This window comes from Carassius auratus, chromosome 26 (genome assembly GCF_003368295.1).
Source record: "Carassius auratus strain Wakin chromosome 26, ASM336829v1, whole genome shotgun sequence".
In the NCBI taxonomy this organism is placed as follows: Eukaryota; Metazoa; Chordata; class Actinopteri; order Cypriniformes; family Cyprinidae; genus Carassius; species Carassius auratus.
The window spans coordinates 9,782,859-9,806,571 of record NC_039268.1 but is presented as its reverse complement, the minus strand read 5'-3'; the positions used below and the strand labels follow the sequence as shown (position 1 = coordinate 9,806,571).

General features: G+C 35.3%; 1 protein-coding gene across 1 annotated transcript in view; it reads left to right on the top strand.

Annotated features, from left to right (window-relative positions):
* The window catches only part of prkx (protein kinase X-linked), a 34,476-nt gene extending 21,813 nt beyond the window's left edge, over nucleotides 1–12,663 (top strand). Inside the window, exons 4-8 of the mRNA XM_026204125.1 lie at nucleotides 1,824–1,943; nucleotides 6,539–6,634; nucleotides 9,732–9,789; nucleotides 11,064–11,141; nucleotides 11,765–12,663. Coding sequence (XP_026059910.1) covers nucleotides 1,824–1,943; nucleotides 6,539–6,634; nucleotides 9,732–9,789; nucleotides 11,064–11,141; nucleotides 11,765–11,890 — 478 coding nt within the window. The 3' untranslated portion in view covers nucleotides 11,891–12,663. The remainder of the gene's footprint in view (nucleotides 1–1,823; nucleotides 1,944–6,538; nucleotides 6,635–9,731; nucleotides 9,790–11,063; nucleotides 11,142–11,764) is intronic.
* The last annotated feature ends 11,050 nt before the right edge of the window (nucleotides 12,664–23,713 follow it).

Below are 23,713 nucleotides of genomic sequence, written 5' to 3'. Positions count from 1 at the left end.
CCGTTACAGCAAAGAGTAATGGTGAAATACAACACAGACAGGCCTACCTTTTCTAGCCAGACATGCAAATACAGCCATGCAGACAAACATATTGTTAAGGGAGTCATCATTTGTGCTTATATTAATAACAGAATCTGATCTTGATAACCGGATTAGTTTCTTTGCTGCTCCTATTAGTATGCAGTCTGATATAATTGGAATAAACATAAATCATCAGAGCCAATCGAAAATCACATCACCCCAAACCTCTCTCACAGTTCATAGGAATGCTGTTGTGAGCTGACACTGAGAGGCTTCAGTTAACACAAGGGAGACTAATCCTCTCTATTACAGAGAGAAGAACTAAAACCAGACAGCTGAGCACAGAAAGATAAAGAAAGAGACTGAAATAGAGAGCAAGAAAAGAAGGAATATAAATACTCTGAGAGACATGCATGCAAGCTATTCCAGACCCCCTTTTGTGTAGGTTTTCATGGCAGTATTATGATAGTCTCAGCAGTAATATGGCAAGTGAGGTTATATTGAGAATAGAAGAGGGCCAAGCACAGAACCCTGAGGTACCTCAGTTATGTGATGTCATTTAGACACCCCTTGAAAAACAAAATGCATATTATGTTAATGTTGAATAAAATATGAAATAAAATTAATCAATTTTGTTGCATCCATATAAAAAATATTTTAACTAAAATGTAAATATAATGTTCATGTCAAACAATGTATCAATCATTTCATAACTCTGGACTTAGCATCAAGTTAGAAAATCAATATTGTTTTATGTTATTATTGGCCCAGTTAAAAAGTGATATACTCTTGTACTTCTATAATGTACTTTGTAAAAAAAAATAAGGTTGAATAATCAGAATGTCGAGCTAAAGACCTGCTAAAACTGCTAAATGTTTCTGTGAGAATTCTCCAGTATAGTGTTTATTTCAAACATATATTTCTTCTCCTTTCATTATTGACATTCTGGTATCAACAGCTACAATCTTATAATTCTGTTACAAAACCATATCTAGACAGAGAAGCAAAGGGCAGCCATTTGCTGAAGGACAGGTCAACAGACTCATTTATTGACCGGCCCCAGGGGCCCAAACAAACACAGATTTGTCATTTCACCCCATGGAGCTGCAGCTACTCTGTGTAATCAGAAACCCTCTACTACAGTGTAGTGGGCATTCACCCTAGCTTCTAGCTCAATATACAGTTACGCTTATAGTTTACTTGGCTTGAACTGGATATGTCTCTACCTTACACCAGCCAATACAATCCGGTCCAGATAGCCAGCTGTCATAAGGTGTACTGTAATTACACCCCTCTGTGTGCTATCTAAACAGTCACTGTAGTAGATGGGCTATGTTACACTGGTTATATATCTATTTTTACTGTGTTAAATATATAGCCAACACAAATCAATATTTCATGTCCATTTTCTTTTTTTTCTTTTTTCTTTTTTCTTTTTTTTGTTATGTAATGGTAATTGGGTTTGGCTTCCAACAATTTTCAAAATATATTCCCATTTGTGTTCTGCAGACATTAAGTATGTGTGAATTAGGAACATTTTCTTTTTTGGGTGAACTGTCACTTTAAGGCTTAACTTGGAAAGCTTCAAAAAAGCTTTATTAATTTACTGGCTGAGGAAAAAGTAAATTAACATTCACGTTTGTTCTTTATGTCACCATAGCATTTATTTTCCTCATCTTAAAATATTCCATTTATTTCCAGTTATAAATCTGATTTTGATCCCAGTTATCTAAGAATTTGGGACCCTGTGGGATTTCCGTCTCTTTCTGTCCATCACTATTTAATTATCTCTTTCTTTTCAGGACATGGACTCTATGTGGTACTCCTGAGTATTTGGCTCCAGAAGTGATCCAAAGTAAAGGTCATGGGCGAGCCGTGGACTGGTGGGCTTTGGGTGTTCTCATCTTTGAAATGCTTGCAGGGTAAGACGGCACTATGATCACCTCCTAAACATTCTACACCAGGGTTTTCAACCAGGAATCTATGTAGCCCTGGTAGTTTGTAATTTACTTCAGGGAATCCACGGAGATCTATAAAGCAGACAAAATTTTCTTGAATTCAATTTTATGACTTATTTTAATAGTTATTTTAAAGAAAATTTGTTAAGGATCTGATAAAACATTGTATATTGTAATAATGTTATTACAAAGTATTACCAATAAGACCTATATTTGGTTACACTTTATTTTAAGGTGTAAAATATGTCACCGTGTAATTACTAATTGAAAGGGATAGTTAACCCAAAAATGAAAATTCTGTCATTAATTTCTCACCCTCATGTTTGTTCCAAATTCCATACGACCATCGTTCATCTTCGGAACACAAATTAAGATATTTTTGATGTAATCTGAGAGCTCTCTGACCCTCCATAGACAGCAATAACATTACCACAATCAACGCAAAGAAACGTAGCAAGGACATCGGTAAAACATTCCATGTGACATCATGGGTTCAGCTGTAATTTTCCAAAGCTATGTGAATGCTTTTTGTGCACAAAGAAAACAATAATAACATAATTTATTCAGCAATTAGAGAAGTACTGCTGGATAAATTATGTTATTATTGTTTTCTTTGCACACAAAAAAGTATTCACATAGCTTTGGAAAATTACGGCTGAACCCCTGATGTTCTGATAACTATTTTACCGATTGTACCGATATTTCTGTGCGTTGATCATGGTAATATCATTGCTTTCTATGGAGGGTCAGAGAGCTCTCAGATTCCATCAAAAATATCTCCATTGGTGTTCCAAAAATGAACGACGGTCTCACGAGATTGAAATGACATGAAGGTGAGTAATTAATGTCAGAATTTAGATTTTTGGGTGAACCATCCCTTGAAGTACTGAGTAATGTTAATTAACTACATGTACTTACTATATAGTTAGGGTTCGTATTAGTGTCTGGTTTAGGGTTACTTGCATGCAATTATGCATCATTTATTGCTATTATAATAGCAAGGACATGTGAAGTGTAACAAGGACACCTTAAAATAAAGTGTCTATGAGTGTCTAGATTTGTTGGAAAACCCCCGATTTACAGGAAAACAACTCAGTAATTGAATTTCCATCTTTTAAAAATGCATCACGTGCGTGACTTTCATGTGTTTGTGAGAGGGAAAAAAAAAATTATACTGTTTTGTGACAACTTTTTCCATGTATAATTTAACTGCCCTTAAGGTAATGGCTACTTGACCAAAACCAGTCATGAATAAATACATGATGAAAAATAACACTTGCCATTTCATCCTGTATGTCTCAGACTGTATTATTTGTACTGGCTTGTAGTCAGGAAAAATCAGATATCGTCAAAGGTACAACAGTAGAGGGCAGCAGTGGAATATTAGACACCAAGTTCTTCCAAACAGGCAAACCTCTGTGTGCATGTCTCAAAGCAGATGGCCTCTTTCAGTGCTGCCTTCATATTTATCCTTATTATCATATTTATCCTTATTTGCCTAGATTTTTATCCCTGCAGCCTACATTTGTCCACAAACTGCTATATTTAATATGCACACAGATAATCTGCTCACGTGCATTTCCTGGAATATATCTTGTTTACAAAAAGATCACATCTAGATTAAATTCTTATTACCAACACGTGTGGGCTAAATGTGTGGTAGAACAGCATGCAACATTTTTAGATACTTTTTGGACAAATTATACATGATATTTTTATTTCTTTTGACATGATATATGTCCTGCAAAAGTAAATGTGTTCAGTTTGTCAAAGCCGGTGTGAAACTAAACTTCTTGTATAGTTTTGGATGCTGTAGTGTGTGTCCCATCCAAACTGCTCCATTCTCCCACCTTTAAATCGGCCCTAGAGCATTCTCAGGCTCTCGTGTGGAGGAAAAAGTGACCCACCCTCTTCATTCATCCCAGACTTCTTTAGAAGTGTTGGCTCCTGCATGTGAGTGAGAGAAAATGACCTGGTCCCTCATTTTTTTCAAGAGAAAGGCACATGGACAAAGGCACAGCTTGCCCAGGCTCCCTTCAGTCGTCTCTGAGACTGTGAGTGTGCTTGTCAGTGTATGTCAAAGGTCGTTTGAGACTCCTTCGTGGAAAATGTAGCAAGAGTTGAAATGCTTCCTTCTGGAATGAGCCATGAAAAGGTTCCCAACCTCAACGCCGTGACGGGATATGTGGATGTGAGCAAATGTCTTTTTTGTGCTATTCTGTTTCAGACCTAACTACATCTAGGTGCAAAATTCATGAAAATGTCAAAAACTTATCTTACAAATCTTACAAATGGGCTCTCTAGAGAGATCACCTCCTTGATTAGCTTCAGAGTTCATGTAAATTTGACATACATTTTTTTTTTTCACTGGCTTTAATGTAAATGGCAACTCGGTAAAAAAAGAAGAAGCTTTTTTTGCTTAAGATTTCCTTCTCTGGCCATGCAACATGTTGATTAATCTAAAAATATACACTTTTTTTTTTTTTTTATTAAAGTAAATCTGATTTAATGGGAGAGGGGTGGGATATCACAAACATTTATTATCAGAAATTCCAAAGTAAGATTAAGGAGGCATTGAATTGATCAAAACTGAAGAAAAAAAATGATAACTTATAAAAAATCATTAATCCAAAAATAGCATGAGCATAAGATACTTTCAAAAAATATTACAAAAGGTCTTACCAACCTCAAACTTATGAACAGTAGAGTGGAGTGGATATACTGTTATAAAGTTGAAAACGGCAGTTTTTTATAATTCAATTCCTCCAGTCATTTAACTGATGTTGATTAATCCCGAAAAAAAAAAAAAAAAAAAAAAAACGGTCTTTCTTATTGTTGAAGCCATTACCTGAAAAGATCTTTCAAACTGTGTTTGGAATCTTGTTAAGAGGAAGTACGTACAAATCAAGAGAGGGGTACAAAGTATTTCCAAAAGTGTGTGTGTGTATGTGTGTGTGTGTGTATATATATATATATATATATATATATATATATATATATATATATATATATATATATGGCTGTGGGGTAGTTTGTCTAGTCAGGGTGGAATTCAATACTGTATCCTGTGTGAAACAGACAGATTGACTGATTGAATAAGCCTAGGCCTGAATTTCAATGATAAAGTAATAAAAACAAACAACATATTGATTTGAAACACAACTTGTCTACAACAATAATAGACTTTCTTATAAAATATCGATAAATTGATTGATAATTGATTGACTAAAATAAATTGTTTTGATTAATCTGCAGATCATGTATTTTTTTTTTTATTTTTTTTTTATCAGTTTACAGTCTTATGATACAACAGTTATGTTATGATACACTTACTTCAAGAGTTTATGAGCACACTTTTTTATAAATATATTTCTCAGTGGAATCTTGGCAACACCTGTGCTGTTATGTAAAAGCTTCAGTTTCATAATTCTCCTTTTTTTTACCCTGTCACCAGCCACTGCTTACAGTAACACTATAGAGACTAATGTCTCTTCTGCTCACTTTCTCCTTCTCTCCATATCTATTTTCCATCACCTACAAAAAGGAATAGCTGCAAGTTCTGCTCTCCTGGCTTCTCTCTCTGTTTATGGTTTCCACACTCAGTCAGTACTGTCAGTCCTGGTCAATCCATTATGTGGAACCACCTTATTTGACTTCTTTCAGAAGGCTGCAGCCTTAATGTCATTCTAAACCATTCTTTATACAGTCAAACACAAAAGTAGATGTTTATAATGTTCTTTTCCATTCAGTGAAAGTTTATGGTGACCAGACACTCCGAGTCTCAATCACTGCAGGCTCTTTCACTCTATATTTTGCTGCTGATGTATGTCTCGTCATCTCATCTTCACTGTTGACACTTGAGTCCCGTCATTGTCAGTGATCTGTGCCCTCATGAGACTTCAGGTGGTCGCCTAGTAACAGGCTCATTAGCATGTCTCACCTCGTCTATCCCTCATATTCAGCGGCTCTTTTGGGTGCCAGCTGGATGCAGGCATTAAACACAAGCTCATTGAGACTGCAAGGATGTTTGATGGCATGTTGGTGGAGGCTGGAAGTCTGTAATGGAGGAGTAATGGATTACACCGTATGGACTGGAGAATCGCTCTACCAGACATTAGAGAACACATCACATGGACAGAAAGCATTATACTGAGACAGTAAACAGAAGTCATTTAGAGGCCTAAATGGCACCTTCATCCCTTGCAGTCCTCCTCCAGTGGTGCAGACCAGGGATGCATCTGTGAAATGGACACATGAAATTGGTGCTAAATACTAAATTATCTGTTGTTATTGAATTATTATGAGTCTGTATTAAATTTGCATTTATGTATATTGAGTCGAATATTGATATATTAATAATTTCAGAGGTTTTTATTAGACTAAACTAACAGGACTAGACTAAGCCAGAGAAAAAGTCTGTGGATTAGTTTCTTGCATTTCATCAGAATTTATTATTGAATTCAGATAAAGACACTGGTAAATATCTTTAAGGCTTTCTCTGTTCAGTGTCAATCTGATACATTAATATTTGAACATCTTTTTTTTATTTTTTTTATTAGACATCCACCATTTTTTGATGATAATCCCTTTGGCATCTACCAGAAGATCCTGTCCGGAAAGCTGGAGTTTCCACGGCATCTGGATTTCTATGTAAAGTGAGTTTGATAAAGAAAACACAACCCAATGACACATGTCATATTTATAGCATACATAAAACACAATGTCTCGTGAAATCATGGCAGCATCAACATGAAATATCGTTTGATCTCAAACTTGTGTGTGTGTGGGGGGGGGGGGGACACACATGTCTGTTTATTGCTAGCTAAAAGTAATAAAAGTCATTGTTTTTTAATTCAAATTAATTTGGTGGGAAAACAAGACATTTGAGTTTTGTTTTTAGATTAAAAAATATTAAGTGAAAAACTATTTGACAAAAACTTGAAAAGATTAAATGAAAATGAGAAATCTTATTGAAATAATATAAGTTGAAGTTCTAAAATTGCTCGAATCCAAATAATAAACTAAACTGAAATATTTAAGAAGATCTAATGATCTAAATGACAAAAGCCTATAATACTTCCTAAAACTAACTGAAAACATAACAATAATAGATCACTCAAATTATTAATAAATACTATGAAATTATGTAAATAATTCTTACATAACACTGTTCAAAACAAAATACAGTAAGTTTAGGCTACTATTTATCATTTTTATCATCCCTCCTGCAAAAATACATTAAATATACAGAAACATATGTCCCTGAACATCAGTAATTGTTATTTTAATGAAAAGCATTATAAATACAGTAAAAACATTTGTTAATATGGTACTCCATATATAGTGCTAAAACTTTTACGTACTTTTTTAGTTTCAGTTAATAGCAGGGTAAATAAGTTGCTGCATGTCTATAACCAGAAAGAGGTCTTTGATGAACAATTTGAAGACCCCTGTTTTAGAGAGTTTATAGTTAGAAGAGCGATGCTCTCACAGATATACATGCATTTACATGTCCACACAGTTTCAAAGTAACTGGTGTCCTCTAATGAACTGGTCTAAACATGTTAGCTAAGCAGATTGGAGTGGAGGCATCCTCCAGATTACAGACTGTCTATTTACTCTACACTAGTCCGCATGGTGCTTTTGATCTAAGGAAGCTCAGGAGTCAGCGAACGACCCACTGTCCCCTCTTGATGTTCAAAAAAAAGTAATCCTTTAGTTTATCCCTCTTAGTAAAACACAACAATATCCTCTCTTAGTTTTAACATCTAAAAAATCATTGCAGCTGTACAAGCACATACAAAAAATGAAATCACCACTGCATTTCCTGATATGGCTTTTGTCAACTAGGGGCTAAACTGGCGTTCGCTCCTTCAAACGATCTGTACTCCAGAGACAAAGACAAATTGAGGAAGCTCTCGGAAATAGAGACAGACAGTCACCTCAGGCAAAGCGAATCCGTGTTTCCTTTCGACTGGCATGTTTACTCTAGTTACAATTATAAAAAGCAGCCAAAGCTCCGACTTATGTCAATAGGGATTTACCAGGCTTGATAAGATAATGGTATCCTGAAGTCAAACACACATGATCATTGAAGAATGAATAACATCTGCAAGGGAGGCTAGAGTGAATGGTAAGGTCATCTGTAGCACGATCGCTCCAGGCGTCTCTCGTGTTAGGTTGAGTGAGAACATCAACGGCGCAGCAGTAAACATGCTAATGCACTCGTGTTCACAGCTTCAAGTCTGTTTAATGGATACAGATTGATTTTAATACCTAATACATAAGGGTTATGTGAAAAGCTTAATGTAAGTAGATTTTTATGTGTGCAGAAATAGTTTTTTTGTTAATAAACTGCAATATGTATAATCGGTTACACTTTATTTTAGTGCTGTCAAATGATTAATCGCGATTAATCGCATCCAAAAAATAAAAGTTTTTGTTTACACAATATATATGTGTGCTCTTTGTATATTTATTATATGTATATATAAATACACATGTATGTATATATTTAAGAAAAATATGTTATGTTTGTATATTAAATATATATAATATAAATTATATAAACATATACATGTAAATATTTTTGCATTTATATATACATTATAAATATACACAGTACATTCACATATGTTACATAAACAAAAAACTTTTATTTTGGATGTGATTAACTAACTGTTAACTAACATTAATAAATACTATTGAAGCCTCTTTTATTGTAGAACCCTTACCAAAAGTGTTACCATAAATATCATGAAAAAAATTCAATCGCACACACCAATATTTTTTTTGACAAAGGCCTAAAGTATATCCCCTGACAAAGTAGAACTACTCTCTTAAAGAGATGATTATACTTTATTTTAAGGTGCCTCGTTACATGTTACATGTACTTACAATTATAATAACAATAAATGATGCATAATTACATGCAAGTAACCCTAAACCAAACCCTAATCCTAACCATATAGTAAGTACATGTGGTTAATTAATATTACTCAGTACTTAAATTTATAATTACACTGTAACAAGGACACCTTAAAATTAAGATGTGCTTAAGTAAAATGATTAATCGTGAAAATTTGTAACTGTAAGTATTATTTAATGGACCCAATTGGACTCCATTTTGTATGGTTATTAACAATTATTATTATTTATATGAACCATATTATCTAAGATTAATTAATACTGTAACTGTAAAGGTTTTATTTTTATCTCTTTTTTGTTAATTTTAGTTAAGTAATATTAACTTGTGGACCTAAGATTTTAGATTTCCGTTTATCATCATCTATCACGAAAATTGTGGACATCTATCCTTTAAAGTGAAGATTTAACCTTCACTTTTTATTATTTATGTATTCGCTGTGTTAACTATGTTATGTTTCAGGACTTGTTTTAACGTATTTGTATAACTATTTTAAAGAGCGGATTGCAGATATTGTAAATGAATAATGCTGTGATGCCTAAATTCACTTGCAGCATACAAACAAAAATATTTGTGTAATTTAACTTAAATTGAACGAAGCCATGGAGATTTTTAGGATCAGCTATTTATCGGTTATTAACCATAACATAAAAAATATATTAATTTATTTGACTCAGCCAGAATTTCAATATTGGTCCATCCCCACTCTCAATGCCTTCCTTCCTGAAATTGAGTGACTTAATTGTCATGTTTTTATTAAATTGATTTAGTGTCTAAATCAGGTATGTTTCAGCGCAGCGGTTCTCATCTTCTCTTTGTTTATCTAGGGACCTCATCAAGAAGTTTCTGGTGAATGATCGGGCAAGAAGGCTTGGAAACATGAAGGTAAGCAAGATGCTGGTGACAGATATTTATTATAAGGTTCTTGTATGGTTTAGCAGGAATCAGCATCTGGGATATTTCCTCGGATTTATAGTCATATCACATTCAAGGCCATCTATGAATCATCAAACAGAATGAACTCTGTTTCTAGTCCAGCTTTGCATCTTAATAAAGCTGCACGTGGCAAATAATAAGACCTTGATTGAGTCTTTTCTCCCAAAGGCCAGAGTATGCCACATATGTTTCCAGTTACGATAAGAAGTCTTCCCATCTGCCTTGAGAGGATGAGATGAGGCTCTGGAGAAACTCCCTGGACATTCAGAGAGTGATTCTGACACCAGGCAACTCTCCCACTATACCTCCTTCCAACCCCCATCAGACGAGGCGGGTACTGGGGAGAGAACTACAGACAGAGTTCTTCTGCAAAATCATATAGTAATTCAAACAGTTGCGGTTTAATGGCATTTACTTTTCTAAATTGTCCTTTCAGAGGAAATAATTCAGTAACTGGCGCCAGATGAAGTGGCAGCAGAGCGCTAGGCCTGTCATGCTTAATGTGATGCATATTGTGACGGTGATGTCATGGGAAGTTTGCGAACGGTTGCGTCATTTTCCCATTAGCTCCAGTTAATGCCATCATAATTCTCCATCACTGAGGAGTGAGTTCTGCTGAAATATGTATCTGGCTGTTCTGTTTTGTTTGGGGTTTATTCCTTTTTGTCATCAAGTCAGATTCAGAGTAAGAGCCTTTTCAAAAGAAATGTCACTTTGGGTGGACTTCCAAAGGCTAGATGCTCCTGTTGTTAATTTAGCACTTTCTTTCTTTTGCTTTTTCTCCTCTGACTAAATACAGTGAGAGTTTAAGACCCAGGCAGCCTGATCACAGCTGTGTTTGCACTGTTTCCACAGCAAGGCCAGGTCCTGCTGGCAGCGCTCATTCACAAGTGCTGATATCTGTTATTCCACTTTAGTGAATGTGTGTCTGTCATGGTCCCACAGTGCAATGCATGGCCCAAATTCAGAGGTTTCTAGAAGACCTCAATAGGTTTGCATAGTTGTCCCAATTTAGTTTTCCCTCTCTAAGAAACCAAAAAGACAGTACAGTGGCTCAAAGGACTATTTGGGGTCAAATGAGAAGTGTCAGGTACAAGGTTTCAATCTAAAAGCCATGATAGATATTTTAGGTTTTTATGGTTTGTCTCAAAAAGTAAGCCATCGTTCTACTTTAATGTTCAGTTAGTATCATAATCTTGTTTATTATTTTTGTCGTCTTCCAGAACGGAGCTGATGATGTGAAGAAGCACAGATGGTTTAAGTCAGTAGACTGGGATTCTGTGCCCTGTAAAAAACTCAAGGTAAGCTTCATATCAAGCTTTAGAATATCTCCTGTTATTAAATATTCATGTTGTGCCACTATTCATTTTCATTCATTTTTGACTACTTGGCCACATGACTGTGACAACACCTTATTAAAAAGTGATCATCTTTTACTTTATTTACTGGTAGAATTTTATAGCCAGAATATTTCGCAGTTTCCCAGAAATACTTGGTAGCAGATAGTGGAAAGCAAATATACATGCCCATTCAGTTTGGGGTCAGTCGATTGAAAACACTGTAAAAAAAACCAAGGTTAACATTTTAGTACAGTGACCAATTGTTCCTATTAACTAGTTGCTTTTTAGCATGCCCGTTATTAACATATCGGTTGTTTATTAGTATTTATAAAGCTCATATTCTGCATGACCATATTTTTGGCAGCCATTACTCCAGTCTTTAGTTGGATAATGCTTATTTATTATTATTATTAATGTTGAGGAGGAAAAGTAATAAATTTAGAAACTGTGGTAATTTTTTTGAAAGACTTTTTGATGAATACGATCACTTTTGATCAATTCAATGATTCATTTCTTTACTGAATGCACACTTTTGAATGATAAAGTCTCTTAAATTAGTTTTTTTTTTTTCATTGCTGTGACAGCCACCCATAGTTCCCAAGGTATCTCACGAGGGTGACACGTCTAACTTTGACACCTATCCAGAGGATGAGTGGAAGAAGGACACACCAGTACCAGCTAAGGATCTGGAAATTTTCAAGAACTTCTGAAAAACATATTCATTTTTTACGAATAAAAAGAAAAGGACTGGTCGAAGATAATGATTTAGAGTTTTAACCTAAACATTCAGGGGACATTCAAAGGTCATCGTTGCATTATTATAGGCATGTCCTGCACACTTGAGAAACCGAAACCGAATTCTTCTCATCATCATTATTGTCAACATAATCATGGTCAAACATTTACAGAGGAAACAGTTCAACACTTCAGCATCATCTGTTAAGTGATGAGCAACTTGATTCAACACCCTCTTGTATTATGCAAAATGTATGTTTTTAAAGAGTTTAAATAAGCAATATCGAGGTTCTTTTTGCTGGATGAAAACAATGGCTTTGCTTATGCCTAAACATGCCTGGTGATGGTTGTGTTATGGCTTTATATCTTAAAAGCTTGCTGAATTAGAGCTTAAGCCTGACAAATTTAGTTTCTGGTTATCTGAACTTACTGTGTTGATCCTTTCCTCCCACCATTGTATTGCTATATTCATTTCGTTACATTGGGCCTGTTTCACACGGCACTCTCGAGCAGGCATGTAAACGAAGCAGGAGCGTACCTGCAACATTATGCTTTTATACTGGCAGCTTTTTTTCCGGCTTAACAACATAGCCAGTCTATAAAAAAAAATGCATAGTCAATCTAAATGACAATAATGCATTATAAATGTTTTTTTGTTTTGTTTTTTTATTATAATTAAGCCTAAAAAAAATATTTCCATTTGGTTGTAAGCCATATTTAAATCCAAAATGTCATTAATCTACAGAACCCTAATTTCAAACTATAGCTATGACTTGGATTCAGTCATATTTACTAAACGGAAAGCGCTGCTGTGTGCGTGCGTGCGTGTGCGTGTGTGTGTGTGTGAGATAAGTCTATATTTCACTCCTGTTTTTAATTGGTATGCTGTTACCTTTTCATGTTGTGCGTAAACCCATCAGAAGAAGAAAAATGCTTTGGCAAATTAATTATTACGTTAAGTCATAATTATGAGGTGGAAAGGGAGAAATGATGAGTTAAAAAGCTAGAATTATGAGATAAGTTGTAAAATTTTGATTCTCATTATGATTATATCTCAGTTTTGACTGATGACGAAAGTGATTATAATTGGAAATTGAGATTAAAAAGTCATGACTGTTTCAATTTGTGTCATGACATTTTGTCTCATAATATGAGATTTTTTACTTTTTGTCATTATTGAAAACTTTTTGTCATTTGTATTTTTATTTCTACCTTTATCTCATAATAGTTTACTTGTCATAATTTCAACCTTTTGTTTGAGAACTATGACTTGCTCGAGTACCGTATTTTCCGGACTATAAGTCGCTCTTTTTTTCATAGTTTGGCTGATCCTACGACTTATAGTCAGGTGGGACTTATTTATCAAATTTAATTTGACGTGAACCAAGAGAAATGAACCAAGAGAAAACATTACCGTCTACAGCCGCGAGAGGGCACTCTATGCTGCTCAGTGCTCCTGTAGTATACACTGAAGACATATAGCGCCCTCTCGCAGCTGGAGATGGTAATGTTTTCTCTTGGTTCTAAATAAATTACACTTATAGTCCAGTGCGACTTATATATGTTTTTTTACTCATCATGAAGTATTTTTGGACTGATGTGACTTATACTCAGGTGCGACTTATAGTCCGAATAATACGGTAATAATTTTGACACTTTGTCATGATTTTTTTTACCAAAGCTTTCATACAAGAGTCTAGTGGTCGACCGATAGAAGATATAAAGTTGATATTATTTTTTTTTTAATTATAATAGTTAATATTTAAGAAATTTGAAATAATTTGACAATAATAAAAAAAAAAGAAAGTAAACACTAACCAAGGGGGCACTCAGTATTCTGGGAAGTTTGTGTGCACTGGGAATCATATTTTTCAAATAAAGCCAGGGTAACCCTCATTTTACATATTGCACACAGTGAAGATGACATGAATATGAAAGTGGGCAAATGCATAAAGCGCAGCACGAGTTTAAAGTTTAAAGCATTTAATTTAGACTGACTGACCATCACACAGAGAACACGCGATCATGCTGGATAAAAATGCACACTTCACAAGATCTCACAGCTGGATTCGACTAAGTTTGCAAGGTTTAGGAAATTAAATGTTCATTAGTCAAGATTTGTATAAATTATATAAATGCGTATTTGCCTAATGCTGACGGCAAATAATAAAGTATTATAATATTTGCCTTCCTATTACTATTAGGCCAAATATAAAATAAATCATTATAATACTTTTTGTATACATTAATTATTTTGTTTAACCATTCTATCTGATTATTAGACAGACTTCTATCCGTATTGGACAGAACTGTCAACAAAGATGAGGAACAAGAGAGAGTGTGTGATCAGTTTGCGCTCAGGCACTGCCGCTCTGAGTGCTGTCAAAATAAAAAGTCTGGCACGCCGTCGAAATAAAAGTCAAACTCATCAGCCAAGCAGACAAACGTATCAGCTGATGCCGATATTTGAAAAATGCCAAATATCGGCAGATATATCGGCCTTGGTGATATATCGGTCGACCACTATATGCACAGGAGTCGTCTACATTGTGAAACTACTTTGCTGCTTTTTAGTTATTTTTCTAAGTATACATGTATTAGAGAGCTTTTTTTTTTCGTGTTTTTTTTTTGTTTGTTTTTTTTTTTTGCATCAGCACTGCATTAAGGCAAGTAAAAAAAAAAAAAAAAAAAAAACCCTTTCCATTCATTATTGTCATGGCTCTGCAGTTAGATACTATTGTGCAGCATCTTAAGTTGGCCACAGAAGTACGGTTTGTGTGAACGGCCCCAAGAATCCAAAGAGCTTTTCAACACATTCCTGCCAGGATGTCAGACTAAGAATAGCAGGTGAAGTAGAGGCACAGTAGCACTTGACTAATCATGACCTCACAGACCTGTAGGTAACTAATAAATTAACATTATGAGATGTCGCTTCACATACTTTGGCTATTGTGCTTGATGTTCTATATGTGTTTACTAATTGGTTAAATGCATAAACAATTTACTAGCCAGGTGTTTTCTAAAGTTGCCTTTCATAGTTACGGGGGTGAATTTAGCAAACACAGTTTACATTGTTTGTAATGCTACTTAATATATGCTTGGCTTTTAAAAGCCTTGCATAATGAGAAGAGAACTGACTACGGTGTGAAATGCTTTAGAAATGTAGCTACTGTGTGTATGTTCAACAATTCTTCCTGTCTCTGGACTTCCATAGTTTTTCTCAACTGCTTTTGTCTGAAGCAGTAATATATCATTGTAAAGTGTCTACTGAATATCATTTCTTGAAATGACTGTTCTTTTTAAATTGCAAATGCAGTTTTATACTAAGGAATCCAACTTGCAGATTTCATATGGATTTGACAGCTGTTACCATCTTGTGGATTTTTATTTTTATTTTATTATTATTTTATTTTTTATGTTTGCTTGTTATTGTTTCCTGTGTGAATAATTTTGCTGTATTCTATTTTCTCTTTTACACTTGTTTGGAGTGGGGGGGGTGTAATTTATATTGTTTGCAACAGCAAAAACTAAAATGAAGTTCTATGAACTTATAAATTGACACAAGCCAAGCATAGGATTTTATACTGGTTTTTAATCACACCTTTGTTCAAGTTTATCTGTACTGTCATTGTATTGCCTTCTGAACATCTATGGTGTATTCTAGATGGTACAAGTGCAATATTACCTGCAACCGAGCTGTTATAAAAACTTCTGCAAATTCTATATCCATGAAAATAAACTGAACTTTTCATGTGGGCAAAACTATTTGACTATTAGTACCTTTTCAGTGTACTCTGACCAAACTTGTTGAAGTCTTATTGAGATGGGTTGGACTCTCAGTTTGATGGCACCAAGCCATACGCTCATTCGCACCACCCTCAGGAACCTTTTAAACTACAAGCTTAGTGGAAATTATTAGACCATTTACTGTAAGTCTTAATATATTCTCATTTTCCTATATACCCACGATTAAGAGCTTGCCACAGTTTCATATGCTAGTATTTCCCTCAGTTGGTCCCTTCAAAGTTTATTTTCCTTAAGTATCCATGTAAAATGTATATATGTAGTTAACAGGACGAATTAGCATCACTCTTTTCCTGCAAAAGCAGATGAATGATCTCATCCATTAAGGTGCCTTGAGACGGTTGCATTTTTAAGAGGTTATTTCACTCTCTAACCCCTGTGGTTAGACTTCACCCGTAGAGAAATGTACAAACATAACTTTCTTTCTTCGCTCTGCTCCTTGTAAAATCTGACTACAGTTTAAACATTTTAAAGACGTTTAGTCCTTTCAGACACACCGCTGGGACAGACTAATTTTGCTTAATAGGTCCCTTATGCTCTTCCAACCTGATAGGAAATGGTTTTTAATGTATGGTATATGTACCCACCGCACTTTGGCAGCTCCTCGTAATATATCTCCACTTGTGACAGGACAGCAGAAAAACACATTTCCATTTACAACACGATTATGGCGTATTCATCTTTGTGTACACTCATCTGTTTGTGTTTGGGCTGCTCAGATCCAACAAATTTGAGATCCATCACCATTTGAAAGATGTTCTCTGAAGCCGTGATGTGAAAAGTTGCAGCTGCTGTTTTAATTCTTGGTACTGTCAACGCAGCTCTTACCTGATGACACTTTTTTGGCTGAGCCAGTGGCACTAAATTTCTTTTTGTCCTGTAGAAGACCGATTTTGTTCGTTTATTGCATCAGAGTTACTTTATTTATTAGCGAAAGAAATTACAGTGTCAGTGCTGCTGTGTTGGAAATAAACCTGATGTGAATTTGCAGCTTGGAGCAAGGAAGCTTGAAGTTGCTGAGTGTGGTGGAGTCTGCTTCTATAAACCCAACAAACCTCCCATTACTCCATCGTTCACCTACATGGCTCTCACTTAACCCCTCACCTCCCGGAGTTAACGGGTCAAAACATCCCCAAAACACCTCCATTTAGAAACAGAACTACGGGACGACACCTTGTTATGACTGGTAACAACAGTGATGAGTGCAATTAAACAGCTTTAGGTTCTGATCTCATCAAAGAGTCCTGTCATCACACCTGCAATGAGAAGAAACTCCACCCATCTACCAGTTACACCCCATGCTGCCATCAGACATGAACGGCCTCTCAACTTGTATTTACAACTAGGAACCTTTGAGGTTATTTTGATTCCTGTGTTTCAGAGTTGTGTGGGCCATAAACTAAACATGGTAGATTACTGTAGTGAATGCTGAGTTTAACTAAAAACTGAAGTTTATTTATTGCTGTCCATATACACAGTTTGTTTTGGGGGGCTTAAAAATGGGGGTTCAGAAGGGTAAGTTGTTGAAAACGATACCATTATTGTTTCTATGTAAACTACAAATATGCAAATTTGTAAAAGCAGTCACATTGTGTCTATTATGTGTATTTACCGCTCTCCGGTTCTGTAGATGAATGCATAATATGAGCAAAAGCATAGTCTTTCTTTACAAAGTCACAGCGCCAACTACTGGCCTGGCATGCATCATACAGTATTTTAGTTGTTTTGGCAGTTCTGTGTGAGTAACATTTTGACAACGTTGTCATCTGTACGCAAAACTTCTTAAAAACTGCGAAAGAAAAACTTTTCTGTGATTAGTATATCGTTGTTGTGTAAACATACCGTAAGTCTGCTAATTAATTTTTCTCACATTTTTCTCTTGCTAATACAGTCATATACAGTATATTTTATTTAACACAAGAAAAAAAATAGGCATTTATTTTCCCAAGACTTCTAGCGCAGTCAATGTATACAGTCGCGTGAGTGATGGTTGGTAACAAATAAGACACTACATTGTATCTGTTGAAATCTATATTATATATTCAACTTATTGTAGTAAAAATCTTTGATCATTTTAATAAGATATATATATATATTTTTTTTTTTTTTTTACAGTAAATGTGTTGCACATTGTGCACACATCAGAAAGCTGTTAGTGGGCTACACCAAGCAATGTCCTTCTGTTGAAAGGAGGACTGTGTCTGTGAATGTGGTCAAGCTGCCTTCAGATACTTAACTTGGTTTGCATTTGGCTCTGATTTGGACTTTTTCTGTGTAGAATTATCATATGAAGTTCTTTCACTGATACACACCTGTTAGTACTTAGGAAGTGAAGCTCACCGTCTGAGAGTATGTGTCTCGGTCAATAGAAAAACAGTGATGTTTATCCCAGATTTGGCTCACAGTCAGTCTCCTGGAGAAGCTTTGCATTGTTGAGATCCAGCATTATCAGCACTGAGTCGTGCAACTCTTTATTGTCCGCTATATTTAATAACAAAAAAATACATTAGATTGAAGTACATTACATAGTACCCAACATATATAATAATATTAAAAAACAGTAATTTTAAACAGGCTGAGATTCTCTATCTCTCTCTCTCTTATTTATTTATTTATTTATGTATTGGTGTCTGTATAATGACCGCATTTTTTCTGGACATTCAGGAAGTTCCTGTCAAGGTATTAACTAAGTTCAAAACTAAATATCCTTTTAGGTTTTAAAGAGATACTTTACTATTCCTTTAAGTGCACTCACCATGAGCAGCTTCTTGGTAATTAAAGGAGCTGTAAGCGATTGCAGGCATTTTCCTAGTTTCCACCGTTGTGCTAACTTCCATTACCAAACTCCACCCTCTCTCCAAAGACATGTCAGCAAATCAGCAAACTGAGTCACTGAATTTCAACTTAAAGCAACTTTAAGACTAGTGTCTAATACCATTCTGATGTTCATTCAGATTCAGATATACATTGTATTGTAAGCTTTGGGCTTTGATTTAAAAAAAAAAAAAAAAGCCAAGAACATCAATGAAATGCGATAAAGCAGACGAAAAGCGAATCATCAGTAGATAGTTGTATGGCTTACTTCATTTCAAGCATGGTTTGGAACATACTTAGAGATTTCTTTCAAGTAAACAAAGAAAGCAGGCAGCTGGATATTGTAACAGGAATAACTCAAAATGCATCTGTTTCTAAGTTATGCACTAATTGCATTTCTCTGCTCATAATTTCCATATCCCTGTGCCCTTAAGCCGATCAAGGTAAACACATAATCTTATCTAACTGCTTTTGCAGACTTGGAGAAGGTTATTGATCAAAAGGGAATCCACACACTGATGAATGAAGCCAGGTCTGGGGCATTTATAATCAAAAACTGGTAAAAGCATACTGTTTCATAACAGTTCCAACTATCATTAGAGGAACAGTACAACCAGAAATGTAAATTATCGTCATTTACTTCACACTCGTGATATTATTCAGAAAAAAAAGTGTTTAACTGTTTTTAATCAATGCAGTGAATGTCAGTGGGATTTAATGTTGTTTATACCACAGATTAAAGAAAGTCATACAGGTTTGGAACAACATAAGTGAGGAATGATAAAACAAAAAAGCGTAATTATTGATAAACTAAGGCATCAGTTAAAGCATTGTAAACATCATGCACAAAACTCTGCAGTTCTGGGGACAGTTGAGGTCAGCAGATATAAGAGCCATAAAGACCATATCTAGGTCAGCCTAGAGTCCCCATTTTACCACCGGCAATGCTGTAATATTTCTTGATTAACCAGCTGTGGAGTGTAACAGCAGCTGAATTTAGAGCAGGCCTCTCTGGTGATGGTCATTGCACAAATATGCTTACTCAGATCTAAACGTCCATCTGCAGAGCCTCTGGGAAAGGAGTGAACTGTAGCTCTCATGATTACAGTCTAACGGTCTGATTAGAGGGGATGTCGCTGCACGGAAATGAGAATGAAATTAGAGGGGATCTTCTTGCATGGAGAAGTAGAAGATCTCATTTAAATAATATTACTTTTGATCTCTGTCTTATCCGAGTGGTGGATAAGAGCAATAGAGGAGACTTTTATATTAACATAGTTATGATTTATGGCTGTAACTGTCAGAATGCATCAGTAATATCATGATTTGGACTCGTACAAAAGAATGATCCGAAACACTCGACGCTTCTATTTAATTAACTGTAATGCTTTTCTTGGGGCCTTATGGGCACCAGATTCCTTGACTGTTCATCCAGGGTTGTCTTGAGTGAATAGTTAATGGAATTCGATCTGACTTTATTCAGACTTTTACAGAAAAGCAGATGCACATGCATGACACAAATAAATCATTTTAACAGTTGTTTTCCACAACGTCTTCAAATAACGGCAAGGCTCTTTGTAAATGAATCGCTTGGTGGTCAGTCCGCATCATCAGACTGGTTTTTATTCATAATGGGGAACTGACTGATTTGTTGTGTCTCGTCTTTGTTCTTGTTTGTGAGTAATGGCGTCAAATTGTTTTGCTTATGAAAACAAGTTTAAGATCTATGTACAAAAAATATTATCAAAGATGTCTCTCGGCATCGTGCCTGGCTATTATTTAATGCAATGAGTGCCACGTTTTTAAGATATCAAGATGTCAGTGAAAAATTGTTTGTAAAATGTGTAGCAGATCTGTCCATTCTGTTCCATTATACGTCTTGTGCAAGTGTGGTTAGATGACGAACGCTGCTTTTTGTAGCTGCATATGAAGGTAGCAGTTCAAGCTTGAATTGCTCCAATGGAAAGACAATCTTGTTAGAAATCTAGTTTATTTTAAGGTGTATTTTATTGTAATAAATTAGATATATAGGCTACACTGTATATATAACTCAGCTGGGTCCTTAGCAGAAGCATTTTGTGGTGCAGTTGTATCTGCTGTGTTTTCATGCTTGCCATTTGAGGTTCTGGCATTTGTCATGGCTTTGTTTGTTTCATCGCTCCAAGCACTGCTTGTTTGGACATTTTAATTCTGCACTTAGACTCATTATGTTTGGACTGGTGAGTCACTGCATGCTGATCCATACATACCATTACCGTGAACTACTCTGCTGACTCAGATTATAACATTGGCCTTTGACAAAACAAAACAAAAAGAGAATCTTTTTTTTTTTTTTTTTTGCACACATTTTATCAACATTTATTAACTTTTCTTCTCGCTGTTGACAAATTCAAGGACACATTGCAGTTCAGCCAATCACATTCAGATCTGCTTCCAATATTGTATGCAACACTAGCTTTTTACAGTCAAATCCACAACCAATTAATAACATCAAGTCTTGCACTGGGTTTTTTCCATCTCAATAAATCGTGTCACTGTCACGACAAAGAAATAAAGTCGGTCACAACTTCTATTTCATGCAAACTATAAGAAACGGAGCAGAACTGCATTTGAATCGTTTTTTTTTTTTTAAAGAGCAAACTTCTATGTCAAGTACTGGTCTGGTCAGGCAGTAGATTATACAGAAATCCGGTGTGATGTCATTATACTCTTTGTTCCTTCAAGAAGAGTTTGTTGATAATGGAATTAATCATGTATTTTCCATGTGTTCTAAAATGGACGAGTAGGCAACATATTTCGTATGTGAATATTATATGCAAATAGAGAATAATTTGAATGCTGTACTATAAAGTGTGATACAATATAATTCGATTTGATCACGGTAAATTCAGTGTCCCACATCCCAGCTGTCATTCCTTTTCCTAAGCCCCTATAAAAGCCCCTCAGTCCTTGACACACTGACATACTCAATAGGCACCAGTAGACAAGTGAGTCATGCCCTGGCAGAAGTAAAGTGTATTCTGGAATAGTTTCCAGGAGATGTCTTAGCTTTGAGAGAGGAAACATAAAACTAAAGCTTATGGCTGAAAGACAGTCCAAAGATTTATCATACCAACAGCACACTGCAAGTTTAAGCACTGCCTGAGGCCTTCCTATCAACCCAAAGCAGTTTCCTTTCAAATCGGTTAAGACATTTCCAGGTCAATGATAACAGGCTGATTTCATTTCTTAACAAGTATATGTGTGTATGACGACTGGTTTCACATTTGCTACAAACACTATAAGGATTGTGGAATTAAGACTTCGGTTTTACCATACTAAAAAAACTGCTGTGCTGTGTTGAGGAAATAAAGTGAAATTGAGAAGAGCTAATCATTTCCATGAACTGCTCTCTAATCCTTTGACACCGAGTTATGATGTAAACATGGTCACCCATAAAGGTCGACCCCGTCATCACCCTGTTATTACTGTCATGCAGGTAAACTGACATTAATTCACCATCTTTTCCCCTTTGAAGTGTGACCAAAGACATCGTATCAAAGGCTTTGCTGTCGTAGCTTTAAACATCAAGATTTCCTAGAAGAAGCATCAAAAGGTTAGAAATAACAAGCTGTCTGGCCATAATCTTCCTCAAACATCTAATAAAAGCGACAGAAGTGTTTTTTGTTTGTTGGTTCGTTTGATTTGAGAAAGATTGGTTCGTCCCATGAATGAAATAAAAAAATAAATCACCAAGTACAAGGTCTATTGACACCAAACAGAATACTGGGTGCAACATTTTTTTATATAAATGAACGGCTTTAATGTGTCATGAATATTCGCATAACATAAATGCGTCACAATTTTTAATGGTGAGTTGTTCTTTTGGCTGTCACATAAAACTATAATTTTGCTATACCTCAGTGAATAGCAGATAAGGAATCAGGAACCAACGCTTTTGTTTATGTATTCTTGTATTTGATTGTTTGATAAACATTACAGCAAATTATATTGTTCAACTTTCTTTTTTCCGTTTTACAATTGAAGAGGTGTTCTGCACTTTGTGTATCCTGGTCGTGTATTTCTGCTTTTCGGTAAGCGCCAGCTATGGTCAAAGAATGAAACTGCATTTTCAATTTGTGAACAGACCTTTTTTAAAGACCTTTTAAGAGTTTGATAGCATGTCAATCAGACAACAATCAACCTTTCTGTTTCTGTCAAAATATTTGCTTGCAGATAGATGATTATGGATGAAAAAAACTCACGGTAACACTTTAGTATAGGGTCCAATTCACACCAATAACTAGTTGCTTATTAGCATGTCTATTATTAACATATTGGCTGTTTATTAGTGCTTATAAAGTACATATAATGCATGACATCCCTAATCCTAACCAATACCCTAAACTTAACAACTACCTTATAAACTATTAAAAAGCAGCAAATAAGGAGTTAATTGAGGCAAAAGTCATAGTAAATGGTTAGTTAATAGTGAGAATTGGACCCTAAAATAAAGTGTGACCAAACTCACTTTAAATGCATTTGTAAATGCACAAATAATTGTTAATTATTTTAAATTACAATAAGGTTATTCTCTTGTCTTTTGGGGTCTTTTCTTGTGATCATTCTGCGCTGCTGTTGACTGACATGCAGATGTCTTCTCACTCATGAAACAGACATCAAGTTTATCTCATTCCAGATGCAAAAGGCCAGTACCGTATACAACTTTAATTTGATAATGGTTCTTGGTGTATTGATATGGCAGCCTCATTAATGTCTGCCACAAGGGGAGATAAAACTAATTGAATGTATGCTTCCAGATCTTATCGTTTAATATCGTCACACAGATGTTCTTCTACACTAATGAGCACTTTATTAATCTCACATCTCAAACTGTGTAAATTAATTACTCTCCCATAGGAGTCCCTTGCTGGATCCTGCCAGAGTCTCTTCCTCTGGGGGTCAAAACCTTTTTTCCACATTCTAGCCATTTCACTAAATTCCTCCAAAGGAGTCCATGTGGCTTTCCTTAGAGTTGCATCTGTTAAAGCCCCAAATGCTCTCAGTTACTAAGTGAGAAGAGCTTATCCTTTCCTTTTCAACATTTTGCACTTTGTCATATCAATCTTTAAAGTGAGCGCTCCAAGTGCTGCAGGCTCAAACCTATTCTTCTGTAAACAGTTGCTGTAAAAGCAATAATG